This window comes from Narcine bancroftii, chromosome 1 (genome assembly GCF_036971445.1).
Source record: "Narcine bancroftii isolate sNarBan1 chromosome 1, sNarBan1.hap1, whole genome shotgun sequence".
In the NCBI taxonomy this organism is placed as follows: domain Eukaryota; kingdom Metazoa; phylum Chordata; class Chondrichthyes; order Torpediniformes; family Narcinidae; genus Narcine; species Narcine bancroftii.
The window spans coordinates 478,275,203-478,295,701 of record NC_091469.1 but is presented as its reverse complement, the minus strand read 5'-3'; the positions used below and the strand labels follow the sequence as shown (position 1 = coordinate 478,295,701).

The 20,499-nt window shown below is 40.9% G+C and overlaps 1 protein-coding gene across 6 annotated transcripts in view; it reads right to left on the bottom strand.

Annotated features, from left to right (window-relative positions):
* LOC138751903 (5'-AMP-activated protein kinase subunit gamma-2-like) overlaps positions 1-20,499 on the bottom strand; it is a 621,068-nt gene that overhangs the window by 190,624 nt on the left and 409,945 nt on the right. Inside the window, exon 1 of one of the 6 annotated variants that reach the window (XM_069914841.1) lies at positions 4,786-4,873. The exons of the other annotated variants lie outside the window; for them this stretch is intronic. Coding sequence (XP_069770942.1) covers positions 4,786-4,807 — 22 coding nt within the window. The 5' untranslated portion in view covers positions 4,808-4,873. Of the gene's footprint in view, positions 1-4,785; positions 4,874-20,499 lie in introns of those variants that run through there. 6 annotated transcript variants of the gene reach the window in all.

Here is a 20,499-nt window from a genome sequence, read left to right as displayed (position 1 = left end):
ACTCCCGCTTCCCATTCGCTGTGGCCTGCCCAGACACCACTGCCACCTCAGTGATACAGGCCCTTCACAGTATTTTCACCATCTTCGGGTACCCCAATTCCATCCACAGTGATAGGGGGTCCTCATTCATGAGTTCAGAGCTGCAACAGTACCTTCTGGAGTGTGGCATTGCTTCAAGCAGGACCACGAGCTATAACCCACGCGGTAATGGCCAGGTCGAGAGGGAGAATGCCACCATATGGAGAGCGGTTACACTGGCTCTCCGGTCTAAAGGTCTCCCCACCTCTCACTGGCAGGAGGTTCTCACTAGTGCCTTACACTCCATCCGCTCCCTCCTATGTACTGCAACAAATGCCACCCCCCACGAAAGGATGTTCCTTTTCCCGAGGAAATCCGAATCGGGAACCACTGTACCGGCATGGCTCACCGTCCCTGGCCCCGTCCTTTTGCGACGCCACGTCCGGCACTCAAAGAATGACCCCTTGGTCGACCGAGTGACTCTACTCCACGCGAACCCACATTACGCATACGTGGAGTTCCCAGACGGGCGGGAGGACACTGTTTCGGTGCGGGACCTAGCTCAGGACGCGGTAGACCCAGCAAACCCCCCAACTCCTTATGCTCCAGGCCCCGTGCCGCAACAGAAGGACCAACAGCACCCCAATGACTCGGGCCACCCTGCCGACAAAACGACTGGGGAATTGAGCGACGGAGCAGTCGCACCCGATGAGCCCGCGGGTGACACCACTCCAGCGACCCCAATCCCGGCACCACGGCGGTCACGCCGGATGGTCAGACCCCCTGACCGCTACAGTCCTTGACCTACCCCTTTTCATTCTCTCCCTCGTTTTTGTTTTTTTTTTTTCCCCGGGTCAATTCTCCAAGAAGGGGTGAATGTGATAGTACAGATCTATCACCAATGTACATAGTGTATATAGTTACTGTATCTAGACTGTGCTTACAGCGATTGGCTGAGAGCTAAGCCACACCTATTGTTTGGGCCTTAAAGGGTTGTGTCCCTAGCCAGGTCGGATCATTCCGGACTGGTCGGCCACCTGTGAAGAGCTCCGGTCTTTTGCTAATAAAAGCCTTGGTTTGGATCAACAAGTCTTTGGTTCTTTCGACGAGCTCTACAATTGCACAATGTCAACCATTTCAATTCTGCTCCCCACTCCCACTCCGACAGGTCGTGAGATCCCAAAGCCGGGCCTGCAGAGATCAAGGGAGAGGTGAGAGTTGGACTTGGGAACAATGATTGATGAAGAGTGTTGGTCAGATTTCCACTGAATCCAGAGCTTTATTTATTGGGAAACCTGGAGGACGTGGGCGAACATTAACTAAATTCCAAATTAAATTTGTAGATATTGCCCTGTCAATAGCAAAAAATGCATTGCAATCACCTGGAAGAACAACGCCCCACCCCGCTCATCATTCACTGGACCACTGAGATGCACAACAGCATTCCCATGGAGAAAATAACATTTCATTTAAGAAATAAGTACAATGCTTTTGCCAAAATATGGCAACCTTATCTACAGCACTTTGGTGCGCAGCTATAACAACAGCCCAGAGTTCTAAAAAGCTAACAAAATACAAAAAGACAACAGCAATGAAACACCTCAAGGAGTGGAAGTAGATTAGAGAGACTGGCGGTACGCTGAGGTTTTCTTTTTACCATTTTTCTGTTTGTCACTTTAATTACTTTGGTTGTTTAATTTTTTAAGTTTTGGGGGGGGAGGGAAATAAATTGTAAATAGCCTGACATAGTGTTTGTATCTGAGAAGTGAGGATACATTAAAAAGAATAGTTTTTTCAGATGTTTTTGGAAAAATTGAAATAAAAATTTTCCAAAAAAAATTGGAAGCCTCAGAAGGTAGTGGATGAAGCTCAGAACATCGCACAAACTTTCCTCCCCTCCATGGACACCACCTATATTTTCCACTGCCGAACAAAGGCCGTTAACATACTGAAGGACCCATCACACCCCAGACACATTCTCTTCTCTCTCCTCCGTTGAGAAGTCTTAACAGAGTGAACAGACCGTTTATGTCTTATTTTCATATTTCTAATGTGATTGGTTGCATTTACTCTTCCAGATGAGATAGAGTTTTACCTCTTTTTTGATTTGCAGAAGGAACCAAAACCTACAAAATATATGTCAACCTCAGGATAAGCTGCTCAGCTGTTTATTGGTACTTGTTATTATTTATTAGATAGGTTATGTGGGGGAAAGTTTAAAACAATACTTTTGCTTTTTTAAAATTTTTCACCCATTGCAGTGGAGGGGGAGATCAAATTTATACTGTTTGAAGTTTTATATTAATATATACATATGTAATATATTGTCTTTTCAATTTTGTTCCCTTTCATTGTATTGTATTTCCTCTATAAACCAATAAAAAAAAGATTGAAAAAGATTGAAAACTGGCTCAAAGATAGTTTCTTCCCCACAGCCATCAGGCTCCTGACTGAACCCACAATAGTGCTCTTATACTACCCTTGCTTGGTGTTAATTGATCTTCCTTTTCGTGCAACTCAGTCAATTATATTCCTTATAAAGCAGCAAGAATGTTGGGGGGAAAAAAAACTGTCAGACTGCTCGCAGAATAACCCTTCTTGCCTGACCAGGTACAAACAAATTTCACACTAAAACACAAACTTAAGAGTACCCTGTTCAGTGGAACAATGATGGTGGTTAAGTCCATCTGAGTGAAGCCAAATCAGGTTTGTGGGACAAGAATGGTGGGCAACTGGGACATTAACCAGGAGGGAAAATTACACTGAGAGGACAACCCGGTAAAATCAACAATCCCAGTCGTGCCAACTCTCCTACAAACTCACAACTAATTTTCATGACCCAGGTGCCACTGTCACTGCCATAATCATTAAATATTTACTGCAATGGCAGCTTCAGCAGTAAATTATTGGCTAATGTGGTTAAACACAGATTTCTTGTCAAAAATGAATTACTTCAAGTCAAGTCACCTTTATTTATTTGTTCATACCATGTTCGCACGGTAAAGATGAGATAGTATTTCTTTTTTTTTCAGTTTGTACAAATGTTTATTACAAATTCAAAAGCTGATTTCAAACTACAATATGCAAGCCCTTCCCAATTATACTTATCAACGCCTGGACTGGTCCCAACTGCCGAAGCGAGGCAATGACCGCACACTTGTAGTAGATTGTTGGGGCGCTGGTAGCAGCTTCTCCACCTCCCCCGACCGGGACATTAGCTGGACTCTAGAAGTTCTTCTTCTTGCTGAGAGACATTTCCACCCCTCAGAGAGTCTCGAGATAGTATTTCTTCAGAACCACAGAGCATATTTCCATAAATATAAGTTAGAATGGACGTTAAAATATTAAGACGTACAGTAAGAGCCCACAGTTCACTTATCAAAGATCAGAAAACTGCAGCAGCAGGTGCTCGTTTCACCAAAACAGCTGATCAAAATGGACACCCCGCCATGTAAGAAGATATGACAAGAGACAACCATGCTCTTGGCACAAAGATAGGCGAAAAGGAATATTCTAAAGGGAGAAAAAGGAATAAAGAAGTGGGCGGTTTAGGAAGGGAATTCCTGGACAGGCACTTGGCAGCCGAAGGCATGGGCATCAACGTAAAGGTCCGGGGAGGCCAAAACTGGAAGAGCACAGCAATTATGGGTTGTTGTTCAGCTGGATCAGGGTGGGTCAGGATCATGTGGAACCTGGCATGATGTGCCCTTCTCAAACTAAATTCCCCAATCTTTTGGAACCACTGCATGAAAACTTGAAGAAATATGCTTCATATGGTAAAATTCCAAACTAAAGTTCTCATTTTGAAAGGTACAACCTGCCAGAAACCTTTCTGTGCTGCCCAGTCAGTCACCATGAGATAAAACATGGTTGTTAAAATATAACTCGGGCAGCTTAACCTTTGTTCAAGTTTCTTGAGCAAATTTAAACTTGTAAGTCCGCATGCCACGAAGACATTGACATAATGGTCAAGAAAGCGACCCAACGCTTTTACTCTCTAACATCTGCTGCCTAGAAAAGGCAGCCAACATACTGAAGCACCCTTCACATCCAGGACACACTCTTTTCTCCCTCCTTTCATTGGAGAGAAGGCTTAATGCCGTTGTTGTTGGTGAAAACTCACACCGACAGGATCCTTTCCCGCAGCCATCAGGCTCATGAATGAACCTCACAACAGTGCTCTCATGATGCCCTTACCTTGATAATATTTACATTTTAACTCAAAACTCTGTAATTTATGCTCTCCTACTTTATACAGCTGGATGAATGTTAGTGCTAACCTGTTAGACTACTCGCAAAAGAACCATCCTCACTGTGCTACTGCCGCCCAAATATACTAATATACTAATTAACCCTCAACAAACCCTCAACCCAAATATACTAATTAACCCTCAACAAACTGGAGCACCTGGAGGAAACCCACGCAGTCATAGGGAGAATGTACAAACTCCTGACAGTGTTGTATTTGAAACCTATAATTGCTTTGTGCAAAACGTGCTGCCCTAACGGGACAAATAAATGTAAGAACATAAGAAATAGGACCAGGAGTTGGCCATCCAGCCCATCGAGCCTGCTCTGCCACTCAATGAGATCGGGTGATCTGATGACCTGTGTTTCCCATAGCCCTTAATTCCTCTACTTTGTAAAAAAAAAACTATCCAAACTTGCCTTAAATATATTTTTCTGAGGTAAATATATTCAAGACAAGAAAAATAAACCGTGTTGCACCAACAATAATCAGAGCCAAAAATATCATATTTTCCTTACTCATAGATCTTCTGACAAACATCTTCCGTGATCCTGGACTCTGGGTGCACTTCAGAAGCAGGAGAAATCCCAGTTACACTGTACACTGGAGCTGCTTTGGTTTTATAAGCCACATGTGTGATCATGTGAGTCCGGTTGTTTAAGTGGTTTTAAAATAAATATTTTCTTGTCAAACATTTGCATCACAACCTGTTCTGTTATCTTTTTATTCTGGCATCAACTCAGCAAAGCTCTTTCAGAATGTATTGAAAGCCCACTTTCCCTATTGTTTCAAAAACAATCCAGATGAGGATTTATTGCCAGATGAAGTGATTGGAAAGTGTCCTAAAAGCAAAGCTTGAATTTGTTTTGCGTCTTTCCTCAGGAAATGCATCTACATGGAATTATTCGCTGAACTAACAGAATTATCAGGAGCTGGGTCAATAAGAAAATAGATTTTACAAAAATTAATCATCCTCAGGATGCAGCCACTGAAAGTGAGGTCAGTATTTGCTCCAGCATTAGTCACCCTGTAGAGTGCTGCCTGCTGAACGACTGTTGGCAGTGGTTCCACAACACTGTTGAGAGTTAAACAAGAAAGTCTGCAGACGCTGGGGTCGAGTGCAATACACAATCAAGCTGGAGAAAGTCGGCAGGTCACGCAGCGTCCAGAGGAAGTAGGGGATAACCAACATTTCATAGAACATTACAGCATGGTGCAGGCCATTTGGCCCATGATGTTGTGTCGACTGATAGAAACCTACTCAACAAATTAAACCTTCCCTACCCCACGTCTATAATCCTCTATTTTTCTTGTAACTGTGCCTTTTGAAGTGACCTTTAAATGTCCCTACTGTACCAGCCTCCACCTCCATCTCCGGCAATGCATTCCAGGCAGCCACAAAACTCTGTGTAAAAAAACTTACCCTTGACATCTCCCCTAAACTTTCTTCCCCTCACCTTGTGTGTTTGCTACTCTCTGCCCAGGGAAAAATGTGCTGACTATCCATCCTTTCATAATCTTGTAGACCTCTATTAAGTTACCTCTCATCTTTCTTCACTCCAAATAGAAAAGTCCCAGATCTGTTAACCTTGCCTCATAATGCACATTCTCCATTCTAGGCAGCATCCTGAAAAATCATCTCTGCACTCTCTCCAAAGCTGCCATATCCTTCCTGTAATAAGGCAAACAGAACGGAATACAATATTCCAAGTGCAGTCTATCCAGAGTTTTATCAAGCTGCAACCATACCTCATTACTCTTGAACTCAATCCCCTACCAAGAAAGGCCAGCATACCATACACTTTCTTATCTACCTTATCAACCTGTGTGCGGCAACCTTGAGAGAGCTATGGATTTGAAACCCAAGGTCCATCTGTTCCTCCACACTTTTAAGAATCTTGCCCTTAACCATGTACCCCGTTTTCAAGTTTGACCTTCCAAAATGTATCACTTTATACTCGTCTAGTTTTAACTCCATCTGCCACTTTTCTGCCCAGCTCTGCATCCTTTCTATGTCTAAACTCTGACAATCTTCAACCCGATCCACAACACCTCCAACCATTATATCATCTGCAAATTTACTAAAATCACAAAGAGCAGAGGTCCCAGTCTGCGGAACTCATCTAGTCACTGACTTCCAGGCAGAATACCTTCCATCTTCTCCTCCTCTCTGTTTTCTACAGGCAGACCAATTCTGAATCTACACAGCCATGTTTCCATGGATCCCATGCCTCGAGACTTACTGAATGAGTCTATCATGGAGGACCTTATTTAATGCCTTAGTAAAATTCAAATACTGTACACTATATCTATCACCCTAAATTCATCAATCTCTTTTGTTACCTCCTCCAAAAAACTCAATTCGGCTCGTGACCTTCCCCTCAAAGTCGTGCTGATTATCCGTGAGAAGACTGCACTTCTCTAAATACTCATAGTCCTGTCCCTAAGAATCCTCTCCAATAGTTTACCTACCACTGACATAAGACTCACAGGTCTATAATTCCCAGTATGCTCCCTATTATCTTTTTTAAACAAGGGGATCACATCAGTACCTCCCCTGTGGCCAGGATGTAAAGATCATTGCCAACACCCCAGCAATCTCTTCCCTCATTTCCCATAACAAGCTGGGTGGATCTCATTCAGTTTTGTGGACTTATTCATCCTAATGTTTTTAAGAAGATCCAATCACTTCCTCCTTGTTAACCTCAACATGCTCCAGCATATAAGCTTGTTTTATACTGACACCACATTGACCAAGGTCCCTCTAGTAAACATTGCAGCAAGTGATTCATTTAGGACCTCCCCTCCCTTCTCTGCCTCCAGGCACATGTTCCCTTCTTTATCCTTAAGCAGTCCTACCTTCATACTCTCATTCTTCTGCTCTTCACATTTACATAGAAGGTCTTAAGGATTTTTCCTTCGTGGAACATGAATTGAGATGCGACTCTATGGAATTTACATCCAGGGGTTGTGGCTAAGACAAGTCCCACAGAAGAGAGAAGAGCACAGGGACCTGATTTCTGTGACAAACACGATGCCAAACGAATTAATTCCATTTGCCTGCACTGGTCTGTATCTGTCTATTCCCAATACGTTCACGTGTCTGCCGAAATATCTCTGAAATATTGCAGTTGTAGCTGCAGCTACCACCCCCTACCCTAATGATAACACCTTCCATTCATCTACCATTGACTGTGTAAAAAACAACTGTGTTTCAATTTCACCCCCCTCCTCATTTTAATCATATTCCCTCAAGTATTTGATATTTTCACTCTGTTAGAAGACTATCCACCCCATCTATGTTTCTCACAACTTCAGATGGTGGTTTGCTCTTTAGCCTCCGACAGTCCAAAGGAAACAATCCAACTTTGTGCAATCCTTGCACCTCATAAGCCACTCTTCAATTTTGCCTCAATTTATAAAGCTAAAGATGCCATAAAATAGCTTAATTGGTCTCTAATTCTACACCGTCAGTGTCAACTCTAGCAGCCATCATGTAGTCATTCAATAGAAGAGGGATTGTGGAAATGAAAAAAGAGGGAATTCTTGTATACTGTTTTCCAACTTGAAAGAAATGTCCAGGTTAATGTACTAGGATGTTGACCAGACTTCAGGAACTGAGTGGTTACAGGGAAAGATAAAACAAGTTAGGACTTAATTCCCTGGAGCTTAGAAGAATGATGGGAGATTTGATAGAGGTATTTAAAATTATGAGGGGGATAAATAGAGTAAATGTGGACAGGCTTTTTCCACTGAGGGTAGGTAAGAGCAAGGGTTAAGAATGAAAGGAGAAAAGTTTAAGGGAACTTAAGGGGCAACTTCTTCACATAGAGAGTGATGAGAAGTATAGAATAAGCTTTCAGCTGAAGTGGTGAATGTGGGCTCAATTTTACATGGGTCATGGATGGGAGAGACACTGGGAGCAGGCCAATGGGACTAGGCATAAAAATATTTCGGCACAGACCAGAAGGCCTGAAGGACCTGTTTCCGTGCTGTAATGTTATATGTTTCCATGGTTTTCAAGTCATGCAAAGAACATAACAAATGCAATTGAACAGCCACAGTAATAGCTCAGTAGTGGAGAGCGGAGAGTGCTATGTTCCTCAGAGTGACCTATCCTGAGCACTCATCATTTCCTCACTTGTCAAGAAGGTGCAACAGTTACTGCAGTTCCGGAGAAGACTGAAGTGGGCAAGACTACCGGCCACCAGTATGTCAATCTTCCACAAGAACTCTGTTGAGAGCATCCTAGCTAATGGCATCAGTGTGATTCAGTTGCTGTAGAACATTGGATCACATATCAATCCACAGGATCATCACTATGATCTCCCCCCACCCCTGCCAGGATCGTTGTTTGAAGAAGGATTGCAAAATCCTTGAAGGCTCCTATCATCTTCCAGCTATTCCCGTCAAGAAAGAGATACCGAAGTATCAGAGCCCAATCACCAGGCTGAGAAACAGGTTTTCCCCACATGCAGTGAGACAGCTGAATGAACTGTTCATACAAACCCTCCAAGAGTTCACTCTCTTTTTTAGAGATACGGCACAATAACAGGCCCTTGTGGCCCATGAGCCCGTGGTACCCAATTACACCCAATTGACCCACAAGCCCCGTATGTTTTGAAGGGTGAGAGGAAACCGGAGCACCCGGAGGAATCAGGCAGTGCCGGATTTGAAACTGGGTTGCCGGCACTGTAACAACGTTGCACTAACCGCTACGCTAACCGTGCTGCCTCTGCGCCAACCATGTTATTAAACAATATTTATTTTTATATACCACATATTTTAGTGTATAAGATGGCCTTCAGATAAGACAGGCCCCCAATTTCAGCCTGAATCTGACTTATCAGATTTGGACTGGGACTTGTTTGATGACAGGGTAAACAGTGGGACCCTGGACGTACTTGCCGAGTTCTCTGCCTCAGACAATGATAGCGATTTTGAAGGATTCTGGATGTTTTTAAAATAAAAATTGTTATAGGGTCTGACGGGCTACGGAATCAATCGAGTGGTATTTTGACTAGAATTTAAAGGTCACGTTTTTTTGTATCTGGTCTATAAGTACCCTGTTTTTTAGGTGCTTCAAGGGTTGTCTTATGCGCTGAAATATATGGTATGTGTCTATATATATATTTATGTATCATTTATCTGTATGTGTGTATGTCTGGTTGTGTGTTTGCACTGAGGACTGGAGAATGCTGTTTTGCATCTTGGCGCCTCACAGTTCGGCGGGCAGCAACCTCCTTTGAAGAAGACCGCAGAGCCCACCTCACTGACAAAAGGCAAAGGAGGAAAAACCCAACCCCAACCCACCAATTTTCCCTTGGAACCACTGCAACCGTGTCTGCCTGTCCCGCGTCGGACTTGTCAGCCACCAACGAGCCTGCAGCTGACGTGGACATTACCTCTCCATAAATCTTCGTCCGCGGAGCCAAGCCAAAGAAGACTTGTACAATCGGATGATAATAAACTTGAACAATGGGAAAACTTCAGCAAAATTCATCTTCGCCAGGAAAAACCTTTTATTTTCTCCCATTAATCCTCACTGGAACCAGCCAGTCACCCTTAACAAATGAGATTTTTGGAGAGAAGGTAGTTTGAACTGGTTTACAAATTTATTGCTCCCTCTACTGCAGGAAGAATGGAAATGAAGCTGAACTCCCCGCTGGGAATTTTACAGCTCCAATTGCTGGTCTGTTGCTTACAGCCATCCTCAACCTTTTTTGGCTAAGATTCCCTGAGGATTCTGCTCAAAGTTTATGGGCCCCATTCCCTATGAAGCAATTAAGTTTAATTGGTTTCATCCAAACTTCTCTCCTACCGACTACATAAATTTTTTTTATGATTTCAGTCCGTGCCCCCCCCACTCCTTAAATGTGCTGTGTTCCCTCAGTGAGCCATGTGCGCTCGATTGAGAATGGCTGCTTTAGAAGATTGTTCTGGCATTCATTTCAAGAGGAATAGAATATAACAGCAGGGATTTGATGTTCAGGCTTTATAAGGCACTGGTGAGACCTCACTTGGAATACTCCACGTTTAAGAAAGGATGTGCTGACATTGGAGAGTGTTCAGAAGAGGTTAACAAGGATGATTCTGGGAATGAAAGGATGACCGCGAGGAGCATTTGGCAGCTCTTCACCTGTTCCTATTGGGATTTAGGAGAAAGTTGGGGGGAATCTCTCAAAACATTTCAAATATTGAAAGGCATAGATAGAGTAGATGTTGAAAGGTTGTTTCCCATGGTGGGAGAGTATAGAACAAGAGGGCATAATTTCCAGATTTAAGGGCATCTACTTAAAACAGAGATGTGGAGAAATTTCTTTAGCCAGAGGGTGATAAATCTGGAATTTGTTACCACGGTTGGTTGTGGAGGCCAAGTTATTGGGTGTATTTAAGGGAGAGATTGATAGGTTCCTGATTAGTGTTAAGGGATATAGGGAGAAGGCTGGAAAGTGGGGATGTGGGAGAATGGATCGGCTCATGACTGAATGGCGGAGCAGACTTAATGGGCTGAATAACTTCTTTCTTCTGCTATGTCTTATGTTCTTATGGGATCATTACAGGCTTTCTGTAAGGCTACATTATTCCACACAAAAAATGTTCCACAAAAGCAAGTTAATACTATTAGAATTTCATTGTAAAATGAAGTATAGTTCACACTTTCCTTTATACAATACATCTTAAAAATAGGCTTAAAATAATTGTTTAAGAGATGTGAGCTTTGTAGGTTGAGCAGCATTTCATTGTACAAGTGCAAGTGGAGGTGGGATGCCTTCTTGTACAACTGTAGTTTTTGATGTGGGGTTAATCCACAGTTCTGGATTTTAACTCAGCAGTGAAAGATCTTGATGGCTCATGTCTGCAGGCTCTCAATGCCAAATATCAGCCTCCTCGAGGAGATCAACTATTGCTCTCAGCATCCTCTGAGAACCTCACTGTCAGTGATAGAACATGGGGCAGTATAGCAGAGACAGTTGGATAGATTTTTACATAGTAGGGGAATTAAGAGATATGGGGGGGGGGGGGAACAGCAGGTTGGTGGAGATGAGCCGATCATCAGATCAGCCGTGATCTCATTGAATGGTGGAGCAGGCTCGATGGGCTGGATGGCCGACTCCTGCTTCTATTTCTTATGTTCTTATGTAACAGGCCCACCATGCTTCAGGGTCCTCTATCTTCATCAATTTCTCCCTTGGCAGGATGCTCCATGTACCTATTTAATAACTTAATTAGCTGAAGGCAGTGGCAAGGGTAGATGGAGTTGACATAGGGGAGGTTGGTTTCTGTGTGGCAAATTGTGGTTAGATTCTCAGAGGATGCTGTTGGTGTCACTTGAGACCGAGAGATTTGTCTTGGGGAGGTATAAAGCAGAGGGAAATTTCTCTATATCTACACCTCTGCCAGAGAGATCAGCTGGGAATAACAGCCTTCATCACCTTCTCTCCAACAACAGGAAACATTTGTCATCAAAGTAGAGGGATTGACATAATCCATTTTTTTGCTACAGCTAAGGCTATCGTAATAAATCTTTTTTGTGCTCCATCCAAATCGAGGCCAAGTTCTTTACTTCTTATATTACTTAGAAGAAAGATCTCTGGATTTTTTGGTATGTTGCTTTTTGTGATTTTATTTCATACCTGGTTTAGATCTTCCCAAAACTTTTCCACTTTCTCACATGCCCGAATTGCATGTACTGTTGTTCCCGTTTCCTTCTTACAGCGAAAACATCTGTCTGATACTGTTGGGTCCCATTTATTTAACTTTTGGGGTGTGGTGTATAGCCTGTGTAACCAATTATGTTGTATCATGCGTAACCTCGTGTTTATTGTATTTCTCATAGTTCCAGAGCATAGCTTTTCCCATGTTTCATTCTTTATCTTTAAGTTTCGATCTTGTTCCCATTTTTGTTTGGGTTTACAGCTTGTTTCCTTGTTCTCTTTCTCTTGCAGTTTGATGTACATGTTTGTTATAAATCTTTTAATTATCATTGTGTCTGTAATCACATATTCAAGATTGCTTCCTTCTGGTAACCTCAGCCTGCTTCCCAATTTGTCCTTCAAGTAGGTTTTCAGTTGGTGGCACAGGGACAGCTTCTTCCCCGCTGCCATCAAATTCCCGAATAATCAATGAACAAAAGACACGGTCTTACATTTTGTGCCCTATTATTTTTTTAAAATTTATAGTTATGTTGTATGAAGGTTTGCACTACGGTGCTGCCTCAAATCACCAAATTTCATGACTTGTTCATGACAATAAATTCTGATTCTGATGTCACAGTGGTGGTAATGGTGTAAATAGAAATGAATGTAACAATGGATCTCTTCTGAGGAAGGCCTGACCTGTACAAAAAGGATGGGCTGCACCTAATCTGGAGGGGGACCAATATCGCACACAACCTTTTTAAAAAGCCCGCGTCACGCGCCCCGATGATGTCACTGCGTTGTGAAGTCATGACGTTCGGTAGCGAGTTTGGTGGAACTTGTAGTGCCACTACATGCTTTGAAAACTGAAGTTGGCAACTTTTTTGGGGGGTGCAAATAGTTGGACATGCCTAGGGTGCAAAATAGTCTGGCACTGGACCTGTATGCGCGTGGGAAGCAGAGGGGGTGGGGGGGGGGGAGAATTAAATCAGGGCGGACAGGGGCGGGGGGTGAGGGTGCTGGGCTTGGGGGGGGGGGATGTGCTAGATAGGAGTGGGGGGGATGGACAGGAGGGGCAGGACTGGGGAGGGGGGGGCACTGGTAGGGTGGCCAGATGACCGGTTTTAGGCTAGAGAGTCCAGCTTTTGAGCCGTCTGTCCTCCATCCGGCGTCATCTCAAGCCAGACATTAATTTGTCCTCCATTTGGGAGTGTAGGCCCTATACTCCCAAATGCAGGACAAATTAACGGGCAGAAAAGGCACTTACCTGTTAAATGCAGCATACTGAGACTAGCATATGCGATGAGGGAGAAGTGTGACAGTGGTGCATGAAGGTTCGTGTCCGGTAAGCCTCCTCCCACTGTGTGCTGGATGGGGGGGGAGGGGTGGTGTAGAGGCCTATTTTTAATCAAACCCCCCCCCCCAACCGTGTTATCGAGCACCTTTTGATCCGCTGACACTTATTGACTCTCTAGCTCAGGGGTGTCAAACTCAAATTCACGGAGGGCCAAAATTAAAAACTTGGACTAAGTCGTGGGCCAAACTAAATATTTATTGAAAATTTTCAACAACATCTGCATGTTTTCTCTTCTTTCAACATATGTAATTTTAAACTTTTTCTTATTAAAATAAATGTTTAATAATAGTTTTGGTTAAACTCTTTCCAGAAGAAGCATTAACAAATGAGAAATAAAATATTCAATAAATAATATTTCTCTATAGCCTTTAAGCTCCTTTTAAATGTTTTTTTTTCACAAGCCAACAAGTCAAAAAAATAACAACTTGCTTCAATGGCAAACAGGTTTGTCTTTTCAAATGATGAACATATAGTCTCCCTCCCACCTGTCTTGAAAGGTCCTGTTTTCTGTCTTTTGTTTGGCCATTTTTCGTAAGGGGTTTATTACATGTGATTTAGGCAACAGGTCGCAGGTGCTAATGAAAGTAAAGAGGAGGTGGGGGCGATTAGCGGGCTGATGGGCCAGCGCCAATGCATTTGCAAAGCATTCTGGGATTTGTAGTATTAGCTGTGCATGCGCTATACTGGCGTGGCGGCCAGCGGGCCAGCTCTAATACATATTTGATATGATCTTGTGGGCCAAGTATAATTATATCACGGGCCAAATTTGGCCCGCGGGCCTGAGTTTGACATGTGTGCTCTAGATGGTCCCTTTGACCACTTTAGATAACCCTAACCTAAATGAATATTTTGCGTCAGTATTCACAAGACAAAAGCACCTTGATCACAATGAGTTTGAAATTGAACAGCGTGGGAAGCTGTTACATTCATCAATGTGGAGATTAAGGAAAAGAAAGTGTTGGATCTTTTTAAAAACATCAAGATTGATAAGTCCCCAGGGCTGGATATGATATACCCCAGGCTGCTGTGGGAAGTGAGGGAAGAGATAGCTGGGACAGTAGCTGTGATCTTTGAATCCTCTTTGGCCACAAAGGAGGTGCATGAGGATTGGAGAATGGCAAATATAGTCCCCTTGTTTAAAAAAAAGGGTAATAGGGAGAATCCTGGGAATTATGTCAGTGGTGTGCAAACTAATGGAGAGGATTCTTAAGGTTAGGATCTATGAGCATTTGGTGAAATACAGTCTGCTCAAGGATAGTGAAGGGAAGGTTGTGGCTTATGAGTCTAATGGAGTTTTTTGAGGAGGTAACAAAAGAAATTGATCAGGGTAGGCTGGTAGATGTGGACTACATGGATTTTAGCAAGGCATTTGACAAGGTCTCTCACGAGAGACATTCAGAAAGTAATGAGGTACAGGATCAGTGGAACCTTGGCTGTGTGGATAAAAACATCGGCTTGTAGTAAGAAAGCAGAGAATAGTAGTGGAAGGAAAGTAATCTGCCTGGATGTCAGTGATTAGTGGAGTGCCACAGGGATCTGTTCTGGGATTCCTGCTCTTTGTGATTTTTATAAATGACCTGATGATGGATAGATGGGTCAGTAAGTTTGCAGATGACACGAAAGTTAGAGGAGCTGTGGATGGAACTGAAGGTTGTCAAAGGTTAAAAGAGGATATAGACAGGATGCAGAGTTGGGCAGAAAAGTGGCAAATGGAGTTCAATCCGGATATGTGCATTTTGGAAGGACAAATCAGAAGGCTGAATACAGAGTTAATAGTCAGTTAATTAAGAGTGTGGATGAACAGAGGGACCTTGGGGTTCAAATCCATACATCCCTCAAGGTCGCCGCACAGGTTGATAGGGTGATTGAACCCAAGAGTAGAGAGGTCATGTGCAACTCTACGAATCTCTGGTAAGAACACACTTCAAATATTGTGTTCAGTTCTAGTCACCTCATTATAGGAAGGATGTGGAAGCTATGGAGAGGGTGCAGAGGAGATTTACCAGGATGTTGCCTAGATTGGCAATCAAGTTTTATGATGCAAGGTTAGCAGAGCTGGGACTTTTCTCTTTGAAGCATGGAAGGATGAGAGGAGACTTGACAGAGGTCTACAAGATTATAAGAGACATAGATAGGGTGGACAGCCAGCACCTGTTTGTTTCCCAAAGTAGGATCATCAAACACCAGAGGTCATATGTGCAAAGTTAAGGGAAGGAAGTTAAGGGGAGACATCAGAGTTAAGCTTTTTACACGAAGAGTTGTGGGTGTCTGAAATTTCTTGCCGGGGATGGTGATGAAGGCTGAATCATTAGGGCCATTTAAGAGACTCTTAGACAGGCACATGGATGGAAGAAAAATAGAGGGTTATGGAGTATGGAAGGTTTAGTACTTTTTTAAAGGAATGAATATATGGATCAGCACAACATTGAAGGGTGAAGGGCCTGTACTGTGTTTTCCTTTCTTTTTAAATTATTTTAAACAATACAAATTAAAAAATACAATGAAAATCCATTGTGAAATGTTATACATGGCTATTAAGCAATCGGTACATCAAGACAAGTATAGAAATTGAAAAACACATCCATAAATCATAGTCTTGGTAATATTCAAACAAGAAAAAAGAAAAAAAGAAAGAGAAAAAGAAAAATTGGAAAAAGAAAAAGAAGGAAGAAAGAAAAAAAATCATGGCCATTTCCCTTCCCACTGTTGTCTGATGTTATATATACTTAACACTGAAATAAAAAAGGGAGAAAAAAGGAATTAAAGAAATCAAACAGTTAAATTATGTTGCAAAATTATAAAGTGGGGAAGTAAGACATGAATGACCCCTACAACATCTGAAATTTTATACTGGAATTATTAACTGAATACAGAATATTTTCCTTATTCAGACAGAATATGATGTCCCCTAGCCATTGATCATGAGTGGGTGGGGCAGCATCCTTCCATTTAAACAAAATCACATTATTTCGTCAAAAGAGTACGATTCTTAACTGAAGATAAAACAGCTCCATCCTTTCCTGTTGTACCAAAGAGAGCAACCAAAGGATTCGGTGCTAATTTTATATTCAGAATTAAAGATAGGGTCTGGAAAATCTCTCTCCAGTATTTTTCCAGACCAGGACAAGACCAGAACATGTGAATTAATGAAACTTCTACTCTCTTACACCTATCACAACTAGAATTTATATCAGGATAAAAGTGAGACAATTTAGCTTTAGAAATGTGTGCTCTATACGCCACTTTGAATTGCAATAAACAATTACAAGCACATAACGAAGAACTATGAATGATCTTAAAAATAATGATCTCAATCTTCATCTCATATAGTCAAATTTAGGTCCCATTCCCAGGGATTTTTAATTTTCCCATTGAGTTAAGGACCTATTCACTTGTTTTAATAAAGTAAGATAGTTTTCCTTAAAAAGATGTTTATGATTTTTTTGTAACTGTAATACTGAAATACCTAAATTGGCTTTTAACAATCTTAAAAGGAAAACCAACATACGTTGACGTAGAAGAATTTAAAGGAAAAAGTTCACTTTTGCACGGATTTAATTTATAACCTGAAAACTGACTAAGCTGTGAGAGCACTGATATCATTGGGGGGAGGCAAGGGGTAGGGAGGCAACTGGAAAGTAAAATGAAAATGAAAAGTAAAAGATCATCTGCATAGAGAGAAACTTTATGTTCAATCCCCCTCCTCCATATCCCTGAGTCATCCATACATTCTTGGAGTGCAATTGCTAATGGTTCAATGGCTAAATCAAAAAGTAATGGACTTAAAAGGCACCCTTGACAGGTGCCATGTTGCAGAATGAAGGGCTGTGATTGTCGTGAATTAGTAAAAATTGTAGCAGTTGGTCATGAGAACATTAATTGTAATAAAATCAGTACCAAAGTTAACTTTTTTCAAAATATGACCATTCTACTCGATCAAATGTTTTTTCCGCATCCAATGAGAGAACACAGTAGGGAGCCTTGTCAGAAAACAAATAAAAAATATTCAATAAACGATATATGTTAAAATAGCAACACTGGTTTTTAATAAACTCCATCTGGTCTTCAGAAATAATTAGTGGTAAAATATTTTCCATTCTATTGGCCAAAACCTTCACTAAAATTTTAACATCAACATTCAATAGAGAAATTGGTCTATAGGACCAATTTAAAGGTTATATCTTTACCTTTCTTTACAATTAAAGATATACAAGCTCTGTTGAATGATTCCAGAAGTTTACCCTGTTTAAATAAATCCGCTAACACCAAGCCTAAGAATGATGATAGCAACTTAGGGAATGATTTAAAAAATTCTACTAGAAACCCGTTGGGTCCTGGGGACTTACCAGACTGTAATAAAGAAATAACAGTCATTATTTCCTTCTGCAAGATAGGTTCATTTAGTTTAGTTTGACTATCCAAAGGAATCATGGGAATACTTACCATTCTAAAAAACTCTTCATCAAACTACTGTAATTTATACACCCAGAAGAATAAAGTTGAGAGTAAAATTTCCTAAATGTATCACTTATCTCAGAATGATCTGATGTTATATTACCATTATCTTTACGAATCTTTGTAATATGTTGTTTAGTTCTAAATCCTCTCAATTGGTTAGCCAAGAATTTACCAGATTTATCACCATGAATGTAAAACTGACTCATAGCCTTCAAAGTTGACATTCAACTGGATATGTTGATATTAGATCAAATTTAGTCTTAAGTTTGATCCTTTTTTATATAATTCCAAATTTTTAGTTTGAACATACTGTTGATCTATTTGTTTGATTTGGTTAATTAACTTAGATCTTTCTTTATTTGGTTTTCTTTTTTTATTAACCGTGAAATAAATAATTTGTTCCCTGAGAAAAGCTTTCAAGATATACCATACAACTAAATTGGAAACCTCCGGTGAAATATTAGTATCAAAGAAGATAGCTATCTGTTCTTCCATAAATTTAACAAAATCATTGTCTGAAAGTAAAACTGAATTGAAATGCCTCTGTCTTTTTACTTGAGGAAAATTAGGAAGAGTCATTGATAATGTAATAAGGGCATGATCAGATATCACAATACTGGATTAATCACAAGAATGCATTAGTGGAATTAGTTGATTATCAATGAGTCATCAATACGTGAATAAGTATGATGAATATGTGAGAAAAAAGAATACTCTCTACTAGTAGGATGAAAAAAATGTCAGACGTTCGAAATACCACAAGAAATTTAGAAAAAAATTTTAAAGAAAAATTCTATTTATCCTACTTATCAATAAAAAGTAAGTAATTCAGTATGAAAATTATATAGAGAGAAGAAAAAAGATTTTTTTACGTAAATGCAATTAAATTGTGTCAATATCCTCAGATACTCTGTGCTAAACCAAATAATATAAAGCATATAAAGCAATCAATGCTTTCCCTGTAAGTATTATAATACAAATAAATATAAACAGACCTATAAAGTAATGAAGTTCAATCATAACTTTGAGTCATCTGATTAACAAAGAAATGTCACTCAGGGTGCAGAGTGAAAACTTGCTTGATAACGTATTCCCAAGCCTCATCCACTGTATTAAACCACTTCTTGTGCCCACTGGAAAGAGTGATACAAAGACGCGCTGGATACAACAAGGAAGGCTTAAACCCAAGATTATATAATTAGACATATAACTGTAGATGGCCCGCTGACTCATAACTTCTGAGCAGTAATTTTCAACTATTCTAAGTTGTTGGCCATGATACAGAAGCTTTCCCAGCTTCATGACCACTGAACGTGGCTTTTGCCCAGATTTAGGTTTTGGCAGCAGTGAGTGGTGCACTCTATTAATCTCTGGAGATGGAAAAATCTATTTTCCTAATACTATTGCAAGCAGATCTGAAAAAAAATAGTAAGTTGCCTAGTCTCAGTATCTTCAACTAAGCCTAAATGCAGATTTTGATGCCTGCTTTGACTTGCCGTTAATTTCACATTGTTGCTAGTTAATGCCGAGGTAGTGTCTTGTAAGTACTGAACCTGGTACTTAGATCGTTCAAAGTAGATTCTAGAGAAGACAGACGCTTACTTTGTTTTTTAACAGAACGGCAAACTTGCTCAAGCTTATCTTCCAGTATTGTGAGCTTAGCATTTAGAGCTTTGAATTCTTCAGCAATGTTATTTTTAATCTGGGTAAGTGCTTCGGAGAAGTTCTCGGAAGGTGGGCCAGCCGGTGTTTCTTGGTTCTTTACATTTTTTCCACCCTTGGTGCTCCTTGCAACCATTTTAATGTAGATAAAAAATATAAATATGAAATCTGACGCACTCTGAAAGTTTGAAAGGAATGCAGAGGAATAAAAGAATACTGCTTATGCAGGAGTGAGTGACTGAAGCAGCTACTTCATGTCACAGCCAACCCGAAGTTCCTGTACTGTACTGTACTGTTCTATGTTCTCTGGAATGTACAGCAGTGGAAATGTATGGCGATGAAACTAAGGGAGAGAAGAGACTTTGAATGGTTTAATTTATTGTGAATAAAGTCTATTTTTGGTAAAAAAATATGCTGAAGGAAAATGAATAAGAGGACTAGGTCCTCAAATAAAAGTACACATAGCTGCAAAAACTACAGAAAAAGACAGAAGAAATCCAAAAACCTTGACGAAGGGCTCAGGCCTGAAATATTGGTTAATTGTCTTCGTTACTTAAAGAATGCTGTGTGACCTGCTGAGTTTCTCCAGTACTTCTGTGCATTAGGAAGAAATCTGATTCTTGGCTCTCAAATCTTACATTATTTCAAAACAGTTTGGAATATCCCCAGGGTTATAAAAGCATTATAAATGACTTCCTAGCAATCCAAAGAGATATGCAGCAAACACATATTCATTTCAGTTCTCCTTATGTGCCAATTGAAAGTGCAGAGCTGAAATCTCGGAGATGGGACATTCCATGAATACTAACAGGTTTGATGGCAGCATCTGCAGGAGGCAAACATTTCACAGAAGCTGCACTAATTATTGGAGTGAAGCGGTGTCCCAGACATTAAAAACCCAGGCAAAATCCTCAAAGACTTTCCTTGAGTTATTGAGCTTGCAGAAATGCCAATTACAATGGTTCTCTCCTTTCTTTGGTGTGGTGGAAATTAAAGATCCATTGCTTGGACAAATTAAAATTATAATCATATACACTGAACATATTCTATTAGCTAAACACTTCACCAACAACACCCTTTGATCAAGTTTCAATACTCTATATGATTTCGAGTGG